Source organism: Cheilinus undulatus, linkage group 10 (assembly GCF_018320785.1).
Source record: "Cheilinus undulatus linkage group 10, ASM1832078v1, whole genome shotgun sequence".
Classification (NCBI taxonomy): domain Eukaryota; kingdom Metazoa; phylum Chordata; class Actinopteri; order Labriformes; family Labridae; genus Cheilinus; species Cheilinus undulatus.
Genome location: NC_054874.1, coordinates 27,979,382 through 27,994,714, shown reverse-complemented (window position 1 = coordinate 27,994,714; position 15,333 = coordinate 27,979,382). Strand labels below are relative to the sequence as shown.

At 38.4% G+C, this 15,333-nt stretch overlaps 1 protein-coding gene across 3 annotated transcripts in view; it reads left to right on the top strand.

Annotated features, from left to right (window-relative positions):
• Positions 1-15,333, top strand: part of LOC121516555 (amyloid-beta A4 precursor protein-binding family B member 2-like) — a 78,027-nt gene that overhangs the window by 46,306 nt on the left and 16,388 nt on the right. For 2 of the 3 annotated variants that reach the window (XM_041797902.1, XM_041797901.1), the window contains exons 9-10: positions 5,132-5,137; positions 13,090-13,204. In XM_041797902.1, coding sequence (XP_041653836.1) covers positions 5,132-5,137; positions 13,090-13,204 — 121 coding nt within the window. The remainder of the gene's footprint in view (positions 1-5,131; positions 5,138-13,089; positions 13,205-15,333) is intronic. The other variant, XM_041797903.1, reaches the window with a different exon arrangement.

Here is a 15,333-nt window from a genome sequence, read left to right as displayed (position 1 = left end):
ATAAAACCAGCCTAGTTTGCAAAATTGTTTTTTAGCAATTGGAAAAAACTGTAATAATGTGCATCCCTAGAGATGTCTGTTGGTCCTCTTCCTGCTCAAAGTCTGCCATCCCCTCTCACACACTTCTCCTCCTTAGACTCTCAGATTGTCTCCATCCATTTTTGATAGCAACTTTGACTGGCTGAACTGGCCTAACACCCACATCATTAAGAACCAGTATTGGAAAATTCAGGTTTGACTGGCTGTGTTTAAACAGTGATGAGTGTGCTTAAATTATGTCTAACTTCTGCCACCAGTGGGTACCATTATAATCATTATGCAAAATGTGTTTTAATGAGTGAGATTGTGTTAAAAGTTTTGGGGAAAAGAGCAAATGAGTTTTTGGCTGGGGGGGGGGCAAAAAATGAAGCTCGCTGTTAGTTCAGGCAGGACAGGATAGCCTCCCAGCTCCCACAGTTTCTGTCTGTATCTAAATGAGAATTCTCACCCTGCTTGCATTAATCCTGATACACCACACTGCTGCTGCTAGCAAAGCATAACCTCCTCCACCCCAGCCTTCTCCTTTATAGCATAAAGCCTGTTGTACTCTCATACTCAGATTCATGCTACTATGGAATAATTGATTTTAAGCTAATTTTATTGTATTCAATATGCATTGTCATAAATGTATCCATCCATATGGGAGTTTCTAACCATGCATGCCCTGGACAGTAAAAGCATGCTGCTTGACTAACCCAGGGAGCATCTTTTGAGCGAAGTCTTCTCCGCCAAGTAGAACGGAGAAGGTCTTACTATGCGTTTTGTAATAAAATTGTTAAATACTGTATATAAAGAGTGTTCCTGAATGAAATGAGTTTAGACAACTGACCAGTTGGTTCAGAGAATGGGAAAAAAGTGTTTCAGCAATTGTGGAAAAACTGTAAACTAGTACTACTACTACTACTACTGTTTTCAAATATCTGGGATGCCTTATTATAAATAAGTATAAGTAAATAATATCAAGTAGAGCTTGAAAGTAACATTGAGGAAGTTTTACAAAAGGGAATTATTTTGTGTAAAATGAATTTACAATGGTATTTTCACTACTTGTACTGTATATGTGTTTATTCAGACAATGACAAAATCTACACATAGCACCCTGATTTCTTATAAATCTAGATTAATGAGAATATAAAAGCCTAATTTGTATGCTCTTTAGTAAACTGATAACCTATTTCATACTTCAAGCTGCATGAACCATTGAAAAGGGCTCACACATGAATTAAATCAGCTTTTAGCATCTATGCTAACAATCAATAGTATCAATCATGCAGAAAACCAATGTAAGGGAGGTGGAGAAAACTAATTTCTGGACTAACCTCAGCATCGATGATTTGCAGTGTTGTGTATAATAGATTTTCTTTTCGTGTTTGTTATCAGCACATATTATTTACTCGCCTTATATGAAGACTTTTATGGCAGTTTAAATAAAAAGTTAGAGCAGGAGGATGAGCCCTTAAAACACAACTAGAATAAAGACATATGATATCATGAGTCACATCATAAACTGAAGGCATGTTTTAGTATGTGAGGGTGGGATTTTCATTCAGCTGTACATACAGTATTCTAATGTTACTACTATTACTACAGTCTGATGTCAGAGCAGCTCACACTGACAGCTCTGTGCCACTTTTCTCCAACCCGGTTCACCGCCATACATCTGCAGCTGTGAACTAATTTAATCTGTGAGTCGTCGGCATCCTCTCCTGCCGAGCCTGCCTCACAGCCATCAGGATCAAAGAGAGATGGGTAGTAGTGAGTCAGTTCTCCTTTATTCGGCTCTGGAAATATGTGGAGCACAGTGTGAGAGAGAAAGAGAACAACATGAGCGGTGGGAGTCTTGCTTCAACTCATCTCTCTGCTTTGGAGCTTTCATACCTTTCATCTTTTTTTTTTTTTTTTACCTTTTTTTCTTTCTTTCCTCCACTTCTCTCTCCACCCCCCTGAGTCTCACTCCTCGTTCTCATTCCTCTCCACTCCCACTTTTTGATTTTGGCTCCTTGGCTTCCTGCCTCCATCATTCCGCTCTCTCTCTCGACATTTTTATCTATTTCTGCTCACATTCTTGCCAAAAGCTCTTCCTACATCTCCCAGGTGCATGTGTCATTCATCTTAAGATGTTGGCTGATTTACTGCCTGTCTGTCTTTACCTCATGTAACCCCACCCCACCCTCTGGTTAACTGAGGTCAGTAAGATAGGTACCTTAATGTCACAGTGAGCTATTGTCTTACTGTTCTTTTGCTTTTCTTTCTGGCTCAACGATTTAACAGTGCATAGTGGCCACACCTCCAGTCTGATCTAAAATGGCAAACCAAAAGATACATTTTCATGTGATTCACATAAAACATTGAATCATGCCAATAACCAACATGTTTTTTAGCTGAATGATAGTTAGCAGCAATTTTAAATGATTCCCAAAACAACAGAAGTTACGGTCTGATCATTTCAGAGGACTGACTTTTGGTTTGGTTTCATTTCGCTCCATTTAGCTCTGTTGCAATGCCTTTCCTCTCATTACATTTCCTTTATGTTACCTAATGTTACATTATATTTTCCTACATTATGTTTCACATAAATTTATGTCACATGATGCTTTTGCATGTTATGTCGTTACATGCAGTGCAATTATATTGTATCTTACCTTACCTTAGAAGGGCTGTCAAACCATTAAAACTTTAAATGTCTTTTGACTTTAAATATAGGGTAAAAAGGTAAATATTTTATATCTAAAGGTACAGATGACTTTTAACTTGTCTACTGAGCTGTCTGTAAGATTTTTATAGTGAAATTAGACATTAAAGAGCAGTGATGGACTTTTTTAGCATCACTGTATCTACAGAGAGAAACTGCTGTGGCTTAACTAAAGTGTACTGTAAGAGATAAAAATATGATTAATCATGATTTTGAAAAAATAATGCACTAGTTATGGACCTTAATCATTTGCTATTAATGCTGACAGCCATAGTTGTTTTGTTGTCTTTAGTCAGGCCAGGCGACGCTACATAACATAATATAATGTAAACACATAATGTGTCATGCATGGCTTTTGCTGTGTGTTCTTGATAATATTTCTGGTGTTGTTTCCTGTTGTTCTTATTCTGTGGTTTCACAAAATCACCCATTTAGGTTTCTTAAGGCTGAAGCTTCAGCTCTGCCAGAGAATAGATGCTGAATAATGAAAGAAAAGCAGTATTTCAGGGATTACATACATTACACCAAATTGTATTTTGGGAGATAAAGATGTCTCGGGAGTTTAAATGTATAGATTGATGCTAAAACTTTACTCACTTACGATGTAAATATTCTACAGTCCTGGGTGTAGTCCTGAGTTTTGGAAACATCCCAGACAGACAGTCAGTGAGTCCAAGCTGTTTAAATTTTTTATTCCATGCTCTAATGCGTTTCATTCGTTTATAGCTCCGGTTATGGTCTGTGTACTTATTTTTAGTGTGTTTACTTATTTATGATATCTTGGTTTTTACCGCTGCGTTAAACCTTTTGCTGCTGTAACACCACAGATTTTTCCTGCATGGGACTGAGGTGTTTTCCCACATGTAGTACTGGTGTAACTCAGCTCATCTCTAGTTGTTTATGGTACCAGGCACTTCTCTTCTATCACGGTATATTTACTTTGATAGATTACTATATATATAGTAATATTATAGTTATGAAATATAATTAAATATAACATACGGTATATATATTCAATATTGTTATAATGGTATAATCATAGAAATATTTATATATAGTATTGTATAAGCTATGTAATATGTGTTGTGACAAAAGGCCAGAACATAAAAAAGGATGCCTTTATGGATGCACTTTAGTTGCTTTTGCTTTAATCTTGCACTCTCAAAGTCATAAGGTCAGTGTGATTATGACAACAGTGGAGCTTTTGGATGGTGTGAAGTTTGAATCAGGTGTAGTGCAGTTCATCAACCAGCCATAAAACATTTGCAACACTTTAATTCTCACTCTTGTGCAAATTACTGGTAGGAAGAGAAGAACTGCTGCAGTGTCTCAATAAATAAGGGCAGTAGCTTTTAGGGGGTACGGAGTTTGGACACAAAAAATCCAATTCCACCATAGTGACTGACAAAATAGATTGAGTTGAATTGTTAATGGAGCAGAATGTGAAATAAATGGATGGAATTCGAACTGAGAAAAGGGATGCATTTTAATATAACTCGTGTGGTGCATTTAAATATGTTTGGCTGGAATTTTTTGCCAGTTTACCCATGTGATGATTTTATCATGTGTGCATGCATGTGGGTGGCCACCGGCTGTTCAGATAGTAAGTTAAAGAAGCAGCTCTGACTCTGAAGACTCCTGTTTGAAATAATCTGCCAGCTGCTATCACACACACACACACATGCAGTGTTCCTTACTAAGTGGATCATGAAAGAATCAAAGGCAGTCGATTTTTGAATCAGCCCTCTGTTCTTTTTTCAGCCCGTGTCTCCTTTGTAGTGCTCCTGATAACGAAACGTCACACAATACACAGAGAGAACGATTGTGATAAGTTACACAGTTGATATGAATCCTTCTGTGTTGCATCGTTTTCAGGGGGGTGGAAAGAAAAAAATGGAGTGAGCAGAGATTGAGAGAGCTGCAGGGAAGATTAAAGAGTGAGAGCAAAAAAGGGGGATGAAAGAGAGATTGAGGGGAGGTAACGGTGGAGGGAAATGGGGGAGGTGGGTGAGGAAAAGCTGCAGTAACAAGGTGTGTGTGTGCTAGTGTGTTGGCATATTTAACACCAAAGCTGTGCTGTGTCATAAAGTAGCAGCATACTAAGCCTCTGAAATGAAAAGTACACAGAGCTGAGCTTCTGTGCACATATTCAAATCACACATACACCGTACACGAAGACAGTGAATGAGGTAAAAGTGTTGCATCTGTTTCTGACTCAGTAAGATTAGTATTAATGCTGATTTTTGTCTCTTTCCCTCTTTTTTCCCCACCTTCCCTATCTTTTTCTCACACTGTTGTTTCTTCCATCTCTTAACTTTCTTTTACACATTTCCTCTCCTTTCCTCACCCTGCTTTTTCCCACCTTTCCCATCTCTCCTCCTTCTGCTTCCTGGGACCCAGAGAAAGGTAATTTTTCTTTGTGGTGTGCTCAAGTGTGATCGTGCCTCTTCATTGTTTCCAGTAATGGTTGTGTCAAGACTCCTCCACTTATACCACCACCACTTGCTCGCCACCCTCTCCTGCGCAATCACATCTGTCACACCAGGCACCAAATCAGCGGCTTTGCTTGGCCCACACTCACTGTTGCTCCTTGCAGGAGAGCAGCAGAAGTAACTGAAGGTCTAAATCACTGCTGTTAAATCATCAGAGAGCCACACTGGCCACAGGCTATTTCCTATTTAGAGCTGCATGCTGCTGTACAGCATTTTGATCCCCCAGAGAGGGTGCAGAAGTCATAAAAGAAGCATTTGTAGAACAAAAAGCAAGGCCACTCATGCTGCTTCGGTGACACACTGCTCAGATGTCCCTGAATGAACACACACACACTAACACACAGGAACCACTGCGCTTTTCCTCTCAGGCCACAGGCAGTGAGCATTATCGACCCAAAGTGTGTGAGCACACAATTAAGCAGAGGAGACGGGCCGGATAATGGACTCATAAACACAAAGAGCCCGCTGTGATAAATGCCAGCTGAGCGTGCCATACTTCTGTTTGTGTCTGTGGTTATGTGAAAGTGAGCAGAGAGCATGAAGCTGCTCAGCAGAGTCTGGTGACACGACAGACATGCCCCTGCTTCGCTCTCTGACTGCTTCATCTGTTTACTCACTCATTTCAGTTGTAGATGAGACCACTAAGGTGGCTGATGGGGGCAAATGTGCAGCAACAGCTTTAAAAGTTTTTATCAGGAAAAAGGGAGTCAAAATTAGAACATGCATGCATCTAAGACAGCTAAAATATTACACAAGCTATTAAAAATGAGACTCATCCTGCAACAGACCTGCACGATCAGACAAATTCATCTCAGATAGGTTTTTTTGTATCTCTTGTATGTATATTGAACTAAAAAAGTCACTAGATATCTGCAGTTTGAGTAAATTTGAGTTTCTAAACTCACCAGGAGGCCGCCATGTTTTGGTCCGCGTGGTGCTGTGATGTCACAGTTCCACAGTGCTCCTCACCGTTCCTAGGCAGTAACCACTGTTTCAGACTGGCAGCCAATGTTTAAAATTTGAGATCTTTTCTATTTTTCATTTGCACCTGTCCATCTAGACAGGAAAATGATCAATACAGAGCCATATTTACCTTCTTGTAGCAAACATTTATGTCCACATCTGCAGAATATGTTTGTAATCTGTTTCTTGCTGAACCAGATGAAGGCCATGAGCTAAAATTTGTCTGTTTTACAAAGTTGTTCCCCAAATGTCTACTCTTTATGAAGCTTTCTGTTTCCACACAGTTCAGATAAAGGTAACAGTGCAAAAGCACTTCCGGTTTACACTTTTCAAAGTAAAAGACCACTTAGCATTTCGTTGGAGAAACTCGCTTTGTTTGTTATTCTTTTATTTTGAAAAGCTCCTGGCACACTTCCTCTATACACTGAAACCAGTCACTTGTAGGAAGTTGAATTGAGGTAAAACTTAGGAAGAGTGACAGAGCTTTGACGGTAGGGAGAAAAAAAACAACACGCAGCAAAGTCGTGTCTGGTATGAAAGCTGTTAAGGCAGCAACAGCTGCAAGTAGAAAAACTGTCTGAAACAGCGGCTACTGCAAAGCAACGGAGAGGAGCGCTCATAGGGAGTGCTGCGGAACTTTGACGTCACAGCACCAGCGCGGACCAAAACATGGCGGCCTCCTGGTGAATTTATAGGCTCAAATTTAGTCAAACTGCAGATATCTATTGAGTTTTTTAGTTCAATATACATTTGAGAGATACAAATATCTATCCAACAAGATGAACTTGTCTATTCATGTAGGGTTCCTTTAAAAAAAAGGTCTTTGATACTGTGAACCCTGACATACTTTTTGAATAACTTCATTATTTTACTCTAGTTGTCTTTGTCTAATATTAAAATTTGTTTGATGAACTGAAACATTTAAGTGTGAAAAATATGCCAAAAAAAGAAAAAAAAATGACACTGTCTGGGTATGGGGATTTATAAACATAAAGTATATACAGTGCAGTCTACATTGTGTTAAAAATGTGCATAGCAACTGCCCTCTACAGATTTAAACCATTTACATCACTTGACAGCTAATACTTTCAGCTCCACATCAAAATGCTGTCACACTCTAGGATTATGGGTGATGTAGTGCTGTTGCCTGAGATTGCAAATAAACCATGTCTTGTGTCTTCAAACATAATTATATATCTTAATATCTCCATTCTAATCACATTTTGTTGAAGAACAGTAAATTCCCCACAAGCTGCGGAAAAAGATGGGATGTGGAAGTTTTGCGTGTGAAGGTTGGATCAGCCAATCAGAGGTGCTACGGGGACATTCTAGGAATAATGTAATGCTGTTGACTGAGATGGCTAATGAACCATGTTTTTCTTTCTGTTTTTCATGTTAAATATTTATTTCAGGCTTTTTATGCCTTTATTGATAGCGGGGGACAGTGGATAGAATTGGAAACAGGGATGAGAGAGCTAGGGAGAGACATGTGGGAAAGTGCCACAGGCTGGATTTGAACCTGGGCCAACCACATACATGGGGCGCGCCTTAAACCACTAATTCACCTGTGCCTCAAACCATGTGTTTCTTAAAATGAGGTGGATAGCATACAAAATTGTGTCTTCTACAGGACTACATATCATCATTTCATGCTGAGGTAGCTCATGGTAAATCTACCTTGAATGATCGTGACAGAATTTCTAATAATCAGATCTGAAAAGCTGCATGGACTTAATGTTGTGGCTGAGAAGGGACAGCAGGCAGGAGGGAGTGGGCATTTCTTATCCCCCTCCTTACCAGCCTTTTCCATGATGCTTTAAAAGCATTCAGGGTAGATGCACCTTAACTGAAACTCTGTTTTTTATTTACTCTTTCAGTTAATTTAATTTCATTAAGATTTATTTCCACAGCGCCCCCTATAGCGCTGGAGTACATGCATGGATTAGCAGGAGTTTTCCATTGTGTTTGTTTGAGTTTCTAAGACTTGGTGATGAGGAGGAGTGATTTTCTTTGATCTCATTTGTGTGTCTGTTTGTTACCAACATGTAGTTGTGCTTCAGCTCTCACTTACTGATAGCATAAAGTTTCCATCTGGGTGAAAGCTCTTCTCAAAGTGTCACTCTTACTCTCATTATGTTTCGGTGTGTGTGGTATCATCGTAAAAGGTTCAGCAGTGTGTGTTTCCTCAGGCACTGACACACATTAGCCGCGCTGTCTGTGCGTTTTAGCATCTGTTATTGTTGCCAAAATTGGCAAGCGCTGTTTTAGTAAAGAAATGAGTGTGGAGAATGAAACCTGCTGTGTCTGGCTCACACTCTACCATGTTAGAGGAGCTTTAAGTAATCTTTTTTAACAAAAAAACCTTAATAGTTTTTCAAGACACTGCAAAAACATCAACAGTGCTTATGGCAGCCTGTAAATGACGCCATCGTTGAAGCAACATTTTCGAAATCAGTCAGTTCCTAACAAGAGGAACGCTCAAAAAGAAACATGATAAATATAACATAAATAGGGCAATGCTAATTTTGTTGTCTTTTTCTTTTTTAATCACCACATAAAGTATTGTGCAACTGATTTTCACAGCTCTTTGTTCCATTGTTAAATGTCTGACAGTGTACACAGGTGCAGAGAAAAGACACAGAAAGTTTTTGTTTTAGAACAGAAGACAGCTCCAAGGACAGACATCTTTATGCAGGCAAAAACATTTGACAACACACAAAACAGCAGAAAAAAGATGGAAAAACACTAATAGAGAGGTTTCTGGAAGAGGAATGAGAACAAAATCACCAGGAGGGGTTTTAAATGGAAAGAAATCATGATGCAGCTGCTGTCAAATATTGGTCCTTACAAACACAAGAAAAAGTGCTGAAGGGGATGTTATATACCAATTTCCATTCATATCTTTTTATTAGCCTAAGGTTTCCACTGGGAAGAAGTGTTTGAAGTCCTTAAAGAATAGTTTAATCTTAATGTGCAGCAATGTCTGGAAGTGGCTGTCCAAGGAGAAATACCAAGAGCTTTTAAGAGCCAAATTATCCCTGTTTGTTGAAAAACAAGTAAGCATGCAGTGTGTTAGAGTAAAGTGGATAAAGTGTCCCTAACACAAAATATGGAACTAAATAAGGTTATGAATAAAAGCAAATGCCATAAAGGCTCATTTACAAAAAGATGAGATTCTGTGATGGGCCTACAAATGCAAAGAGGTTATTTTATTATCATTTGTGTTTCATTAACGCTCCTTTGAGGATTTCTTTTTTACTGGTTATCAGTGGGCTTAACAATGAAACAGAATTAATCTGATATCTCTTTGTGAACCACAAAAGCAAACCAGACCACCAGTGGCAAGATAAATTGTTTTCTATGTTGCTATTATAAATTTCTGAAAGCACTGTGGGACCGTTGGAGGCAGGTCAAAGTGATTAACTGAATACTGCCAACATAGCAAAGATTATTGGTGATAAACTTGTTTGCTAAAAGAAAGCAGGATTTTATTTCAGTCAGGACCGCTTGTCAAGAAACACATGATTTGCGGCTATAAACACTGTTATTTATGTTTGTCAGTGTTGTTGTTCTAGGATCCTCCTGCGCTTCATAAGCCTATGTGGAAAGCATTAAGCAGGAACAGCATACGTTCCTGCTCTTCCTATGCTGATAAAGGAAGTCTAAGGCAGGGAAAGAAGCAGCAAAACCCAGAGCAGAGCAGGCATCAATGACAACAGGATGACACTGATTAAGTTAGAGGCAGAATAAAAGAGGAGCTGGGGCGGAGGAGGGTTGTAAGAGCAGCTTGCAAAGAAAGCGGCAGAGCACAGCCAGGCTTGAGTAATTCAAGGCAGTTTGAGAGCGATTAGCCAATAGCATGCTTAGAGCAAATCAGCTGGCCGTCAGCTGATGAGAGCGTGCACAAGATAGGTGATCTCATTTATGGCAGCGCTCGACTTCATGGCCTGCCGAGACTAGCATCATATGCTTGATTTTTAGTTGAAAAATACTAATTGCCATAAAATCCAGAATAAGAGTCCCCTTTTAGTATACTTTCTGGATCTGATGTCACAGTCTGTTCTGTCCAGCCCCACCCTGGCCTAGATGGCCAAAGGAGCATGTTACTCACTGTAAAACTTGATGATGACACGGTAATTGTTTGTCTCCTTCAGGGAGATGAGCCAGGACCATGGTCCTTTTGTGGACGACTTTGTGATGTGTCTGGTGTGATGAATCTTATCTTCAGTTAAATGTGTCAAAAACTAAAGACATAATTGTTGATTTTTGGAAGTTTTCTTCTTTTCCACTATCTTGTGTCATCCTTGATCATAAACTGTGTTCATGTTACCGCCAAAAATGTTCTGCAACAATTGTTTTTGCAGGCGTTTTATTGAATCTTTTCCAAGCTTTTGTATTGTTGCATGGTTTGGAAGCCTAAACTTAGCTGATAAGAATTGTCTTAGTACTCTTGTAAAAATTGCTGGAAAAGTCTCAAGAAGTCAGCAGGCCGTGTTAACAGCCATTTATAACAGGCAGGTCTTGAGAAGGGCTAATGCTATTTGGGATAGTCCTAATCATCTGCATCAGAGTAAGTTTGAGCTTTTGACCTCAGATTGTCGTTTTAGGGCTCTTGTGAGGAAGACAAAAAGACTCCAGGTCTCATTTATCCCCTGTGCATTTCAATTACATTACTTGGTAGTAATATTTTCCATCCTGGTATGAGCACTGGACTGACCTTTGGTTGCTGATTTTCTGAATGTTGTTCTTTATATTGTATATTTTCTATGTGTAAATCAAATTTCTCCTCGTGGGACAATAAAGAGAATCTGAATAGGAATCTTGATGCTCGTGATGTATAAACATTCAGATAGTCAAATTCCCCATACTTATCTGTGTTGTGCACATTTTATGCATGGAAAGTTTAGAAAGCTTGAAATGTGATTATTAGATGCCTGTAAATCATTTTGTGAAGCACAAAACAGCATTTTCCATAGGAATGTCTCATTTGTAACAGAAGCACTGAATGGGCTAATGCTAATGCTAATGCTAGTGATTATCAGTTCTACAGTTTAAAGTGTGACTCTGCTTACTGAAGACAAAAAGAGTTAGCAGGAATGTCTCTTCATGTAGTCTGATGAGCATATCTGGAAATAGCATTGAAACAAAGAGGTATTCATGTAAACAACTACACAGGCTTCAACGGATTTATGCTCTAAGAGTGTTGCCTCTGTATTTGGAGAAAAGCTTGTTTCAGTACGCTCTTCACAAGCTTAAGTGAATGACTTAATTCAATAGAGCCACTGACTGTTAAGAATCATGATTTTATTTTGTTCCTTTCTCTTAGTTTTATTGTTCCCAAATACACTAATAATGCAATTGTCAGCTAAAATGCGTAGTTACCTGATGTCAACAGCAGTACCTACCAAGGTTATTATAGTTAACTAAAACTAACTAAATAACTAAAACTGAAATGTGGAAATCATTTTAGATAACTGAAACTAAATAACTAAACTAAAACTTTCTAAAACTTTAAAGTGTGCTTCGAAAACTAACTGTCAGATGGTCTAATTTGATTGGTTAAGACTTCACTCAGTGGTAGTTTTATGTCTGGAGTTGTGTTCAGACATAAACTTTAAATCAATAAAGTTAAAAGTGAAGAGGAGCCTGTTTAAATATGTTTTGAAAACGTATGATGGTTACTCAACCCTGACAGCTATCTGAAAAAGATAAACTAAAAAAACAAACACTAAAACTTATAAAAAATAAATTAAAATGAAGCATTTCTGCAAAATAAAAACTAAACTAAACTAATAAAACAGCAGTTAATTATAACTATGCTGAAATTGAACACAGAAAGAGAAAAAGAAATAAAAACAAATAAAAAATCCAAAACTATCATAACCTTGGTACCTACACTGTAGTGAGTGACATCATAATAGTGATGCATCTGCAAAAGGTCTGTATAAGCTGCAGTCTATTTCTGCAATCTTACAAAGCAAAAAAAGTCAGGTGAATACATTTTTTAAACCAACTTGCCACTGCAGTAGGAAAACAAATTTACACTGTAAAGATGTGGTATTGGTTTACATAACATGGCAAAAGTCAAATACAGAATGAGAGATTGACAGTGAAACTTTTCAGCTCGACAATATCTGTAATGACATAAATGTGATTGTTTCTCTGGCAGCTTAAAACAGAGAGTTGTAATATAGCAGGATAGCAGACAGATGATTCCTCCTGTCAGATTGTAGTTTTTTTTAAACTGAGAGCATTATGTTTCTCATAAACTGGTGCGGCTTCGGCTCATTCATCCGACACACCCAATTTTTCATGATTGTTAAGAATGATTTTATAAACGTAGAAATGTTTTTCATGACTGAAATTTGGCATGGTGGTTCATAACACAATGGCCTGTCAAACAACAAACCTAAAATACAGATCTTTTTTAACAGTAAACAGGAACTTTAACCAGTGGTGTAGTGGTGTGTGCTGAAGTATATTTATATACTCTGCAGAAGAGGGTATACTCTTCATTTTTAAGTAGGTATACTCTCTGGTGACAAAATAATAAGTGGGTATATACCTCCATATATAATTTTAACTTTATTAAGACATTGACAAAGATTTTGTGGTCTGATAAAACCTCTTTTTTATACCAGTATGAACTGCTTTTATTTTTTAAATAACATTTTTGCATTCTAAAAGAATATTTATCTTATTTATTTCTTAACATTTTTCTCTCTCTTAAAAGACATTTTACATTTTTCTTCAAAGACTTTGGACACATTTATTTGTCTGGAATTACATATGTTAGACTAGGCCACACAAAAAACTGTATGATGGTGCAAAAAATTTCTTTTTGTTTCCTATTTGTTGCAGAAAGTAGTGCAATAACTCATGTTTTCCTTTGTGTGTTTTCAGGGACTTTGCCTACGTGGCGAGAGACAAAAACACGCGGGTTTTAAAGTGCCACGTGTTCCGATGTGATACTCCTGCCGCAGCCATCGCAACAAGTCTCCACGAAATCTGCTCCAAGGTGGGTGTCATTATCATGGCCACCTCCGCATGAACGAGCTGATCTGCTGCTCTGAAACAAGCTATCAAGCTTTAATCAGGGAGGCTATTGAGGAGAGAAGTAAAGGTTTTATGGTTGATGCAGTTTGTCCTCTGCCACTTTTTAAGGTTGTTACTTGTACGCTGCTCTTGCATGTGCATTATATGAAACAAACAGGCAGGAGGAAAACCCAAAGGGAGCGCCCTGACAAGATTTCTCTTATCTTTTCCAGAGCTGAGGGGAGAGATAGAGGAAGTTTTAAGCCTTTCTAGTCAGGAGATAAGGTTCAGGTTGCAGAGAACATGCACTATTTCCTTTAGAGAGTTTTACTGTGTGAGTGTGTTTTTGTGTGCAAAAGAGTAGATGGTTTGTTAACCCTCTCAGAGACGTGGAACCTCTGATCCCTATAGATGCAGTGCAGCATAAAGTGAGGTCACACACTTACATACAAACTACTCAGTGTCTGCTGTCTGCCTCTTGAACAAGGACGTTATACGCTTGGGCTCTGCTCGATGTCTCTGCACCTGTGTATAGCTGAATGAGGAGGAAAATGAGATTAAATCAGAGACTTTGACTTCAATGACTTTGTTTTGTGAGAATCAGATTGGAATGAAATCTAACTATGAGAAGAAATTTTTGAAAGTCAAACATTTGGTGAATTAGTTTGACTTCTAATTCAATCTGTGGCTGAAGGTTAAACAGGGACAGAGAAACTTGCTTAAGGAGGCCAGAAGGCATGAATCCATTAAGTCTGGCTGCTTGGTATTATCTGAACTCAGGGATTTATGCTTTTCTCAAACTACTGTTTTCTTTTTCTCCTCTCAGCTAAAAGCCTCGACAGCTTCAGTATTACTCTTTCTTTTGTAAAAACTATTTTTGTGCATCCTAAAAGCCACAATCTCACACATTTTTAAAGTTCAGACAGTTTCAAATCACCTTTTCAATACAGGCTCAATACAGTAGCAAACATAGTTTTTGGAGGATGTGCTATGCTTGCATACCTTACTTAGTAGAGGTTTTTGAGTTAGATCTGTCTCACTTCAGGTGGTAAAGGTCGATGCTTTCAAAGTTAGATTCCCTCTGAATCTTACTGGGTTGTAGGGTTTCCATAAGGGATGTTACGATTCTCAATATAACAGTGAACTGTTCAGTATGGTGTCCACTGTTTAATATGCCAGTGTGAGTTGCGATTATGTTTTTTATGTCTCTGCTCCCCTTCTCTCTGCTTTCTGATTTTGGTCAAAGCAAAATCCAACATGATGCAAAACATCATACAGACACAGCCTCTTGGCTGTCACTTGGCTGAAACCAACTGAACTACACTCAGAAGGCCTGTGATGCTCAGGTTGAGGAAAATGTATTAATGTGGAGCTTAATAAATTCTAGTGCTGTCAAAGCTATGAAAATTTTTAAGTGTGATTGCTCTCAGATTTTCCCCTTATGATGTCATGTGGGGAGTTAGCACCACCCCGCCCTCCCCGCTTGGAAAAAGTTCCACCCTTCACTACTGATGATCAGTACAGCCACATCCATTTCCTGAGAGAGGCGTGGTCAGGGGCGGAGTCAGACAGATCAGTAACATTTAAAGCCACAGACTCAGAAACAGAAGGTTTTTTAGACATGCAAAAATGTTTTTGCAGCAACAAACTTCACAGGCATGTTTTGGGGGCCTCTGAGACCAATCTAAACTTGTCATAAAAGGGTAAAATTTGTCCCCTTCAACATGTCTGTTTTCATTAATGTGCACTGTCCCCTACAATAAATAGATAAATAAATTAATAGACAAGATATGATACCATTGTCTGTAATTAGATATGTGAAAGTTGTTGCTGAGAAGTCTTTTAATGTGTGACAGTGATGACATCATTGTTGGCGGCCAGAGTAGTGTCTGAAATCATTTTATTTTGCCAATCAGCTTGATATAATGCACTACATACAGCTTACTATGTCTATAGGGAGTAGGGAGTAGGGATTTAGTGTGATATTGGGCACAACAAACTAAAACAAGATAACAGCATCCTGATGCAATTGCACAAACCTTACAGCCTCAGTTAACATTATTATAATTAGCTACCGTATTGGGTATGAAAAGTATTTAAAGGAGTTTGTAG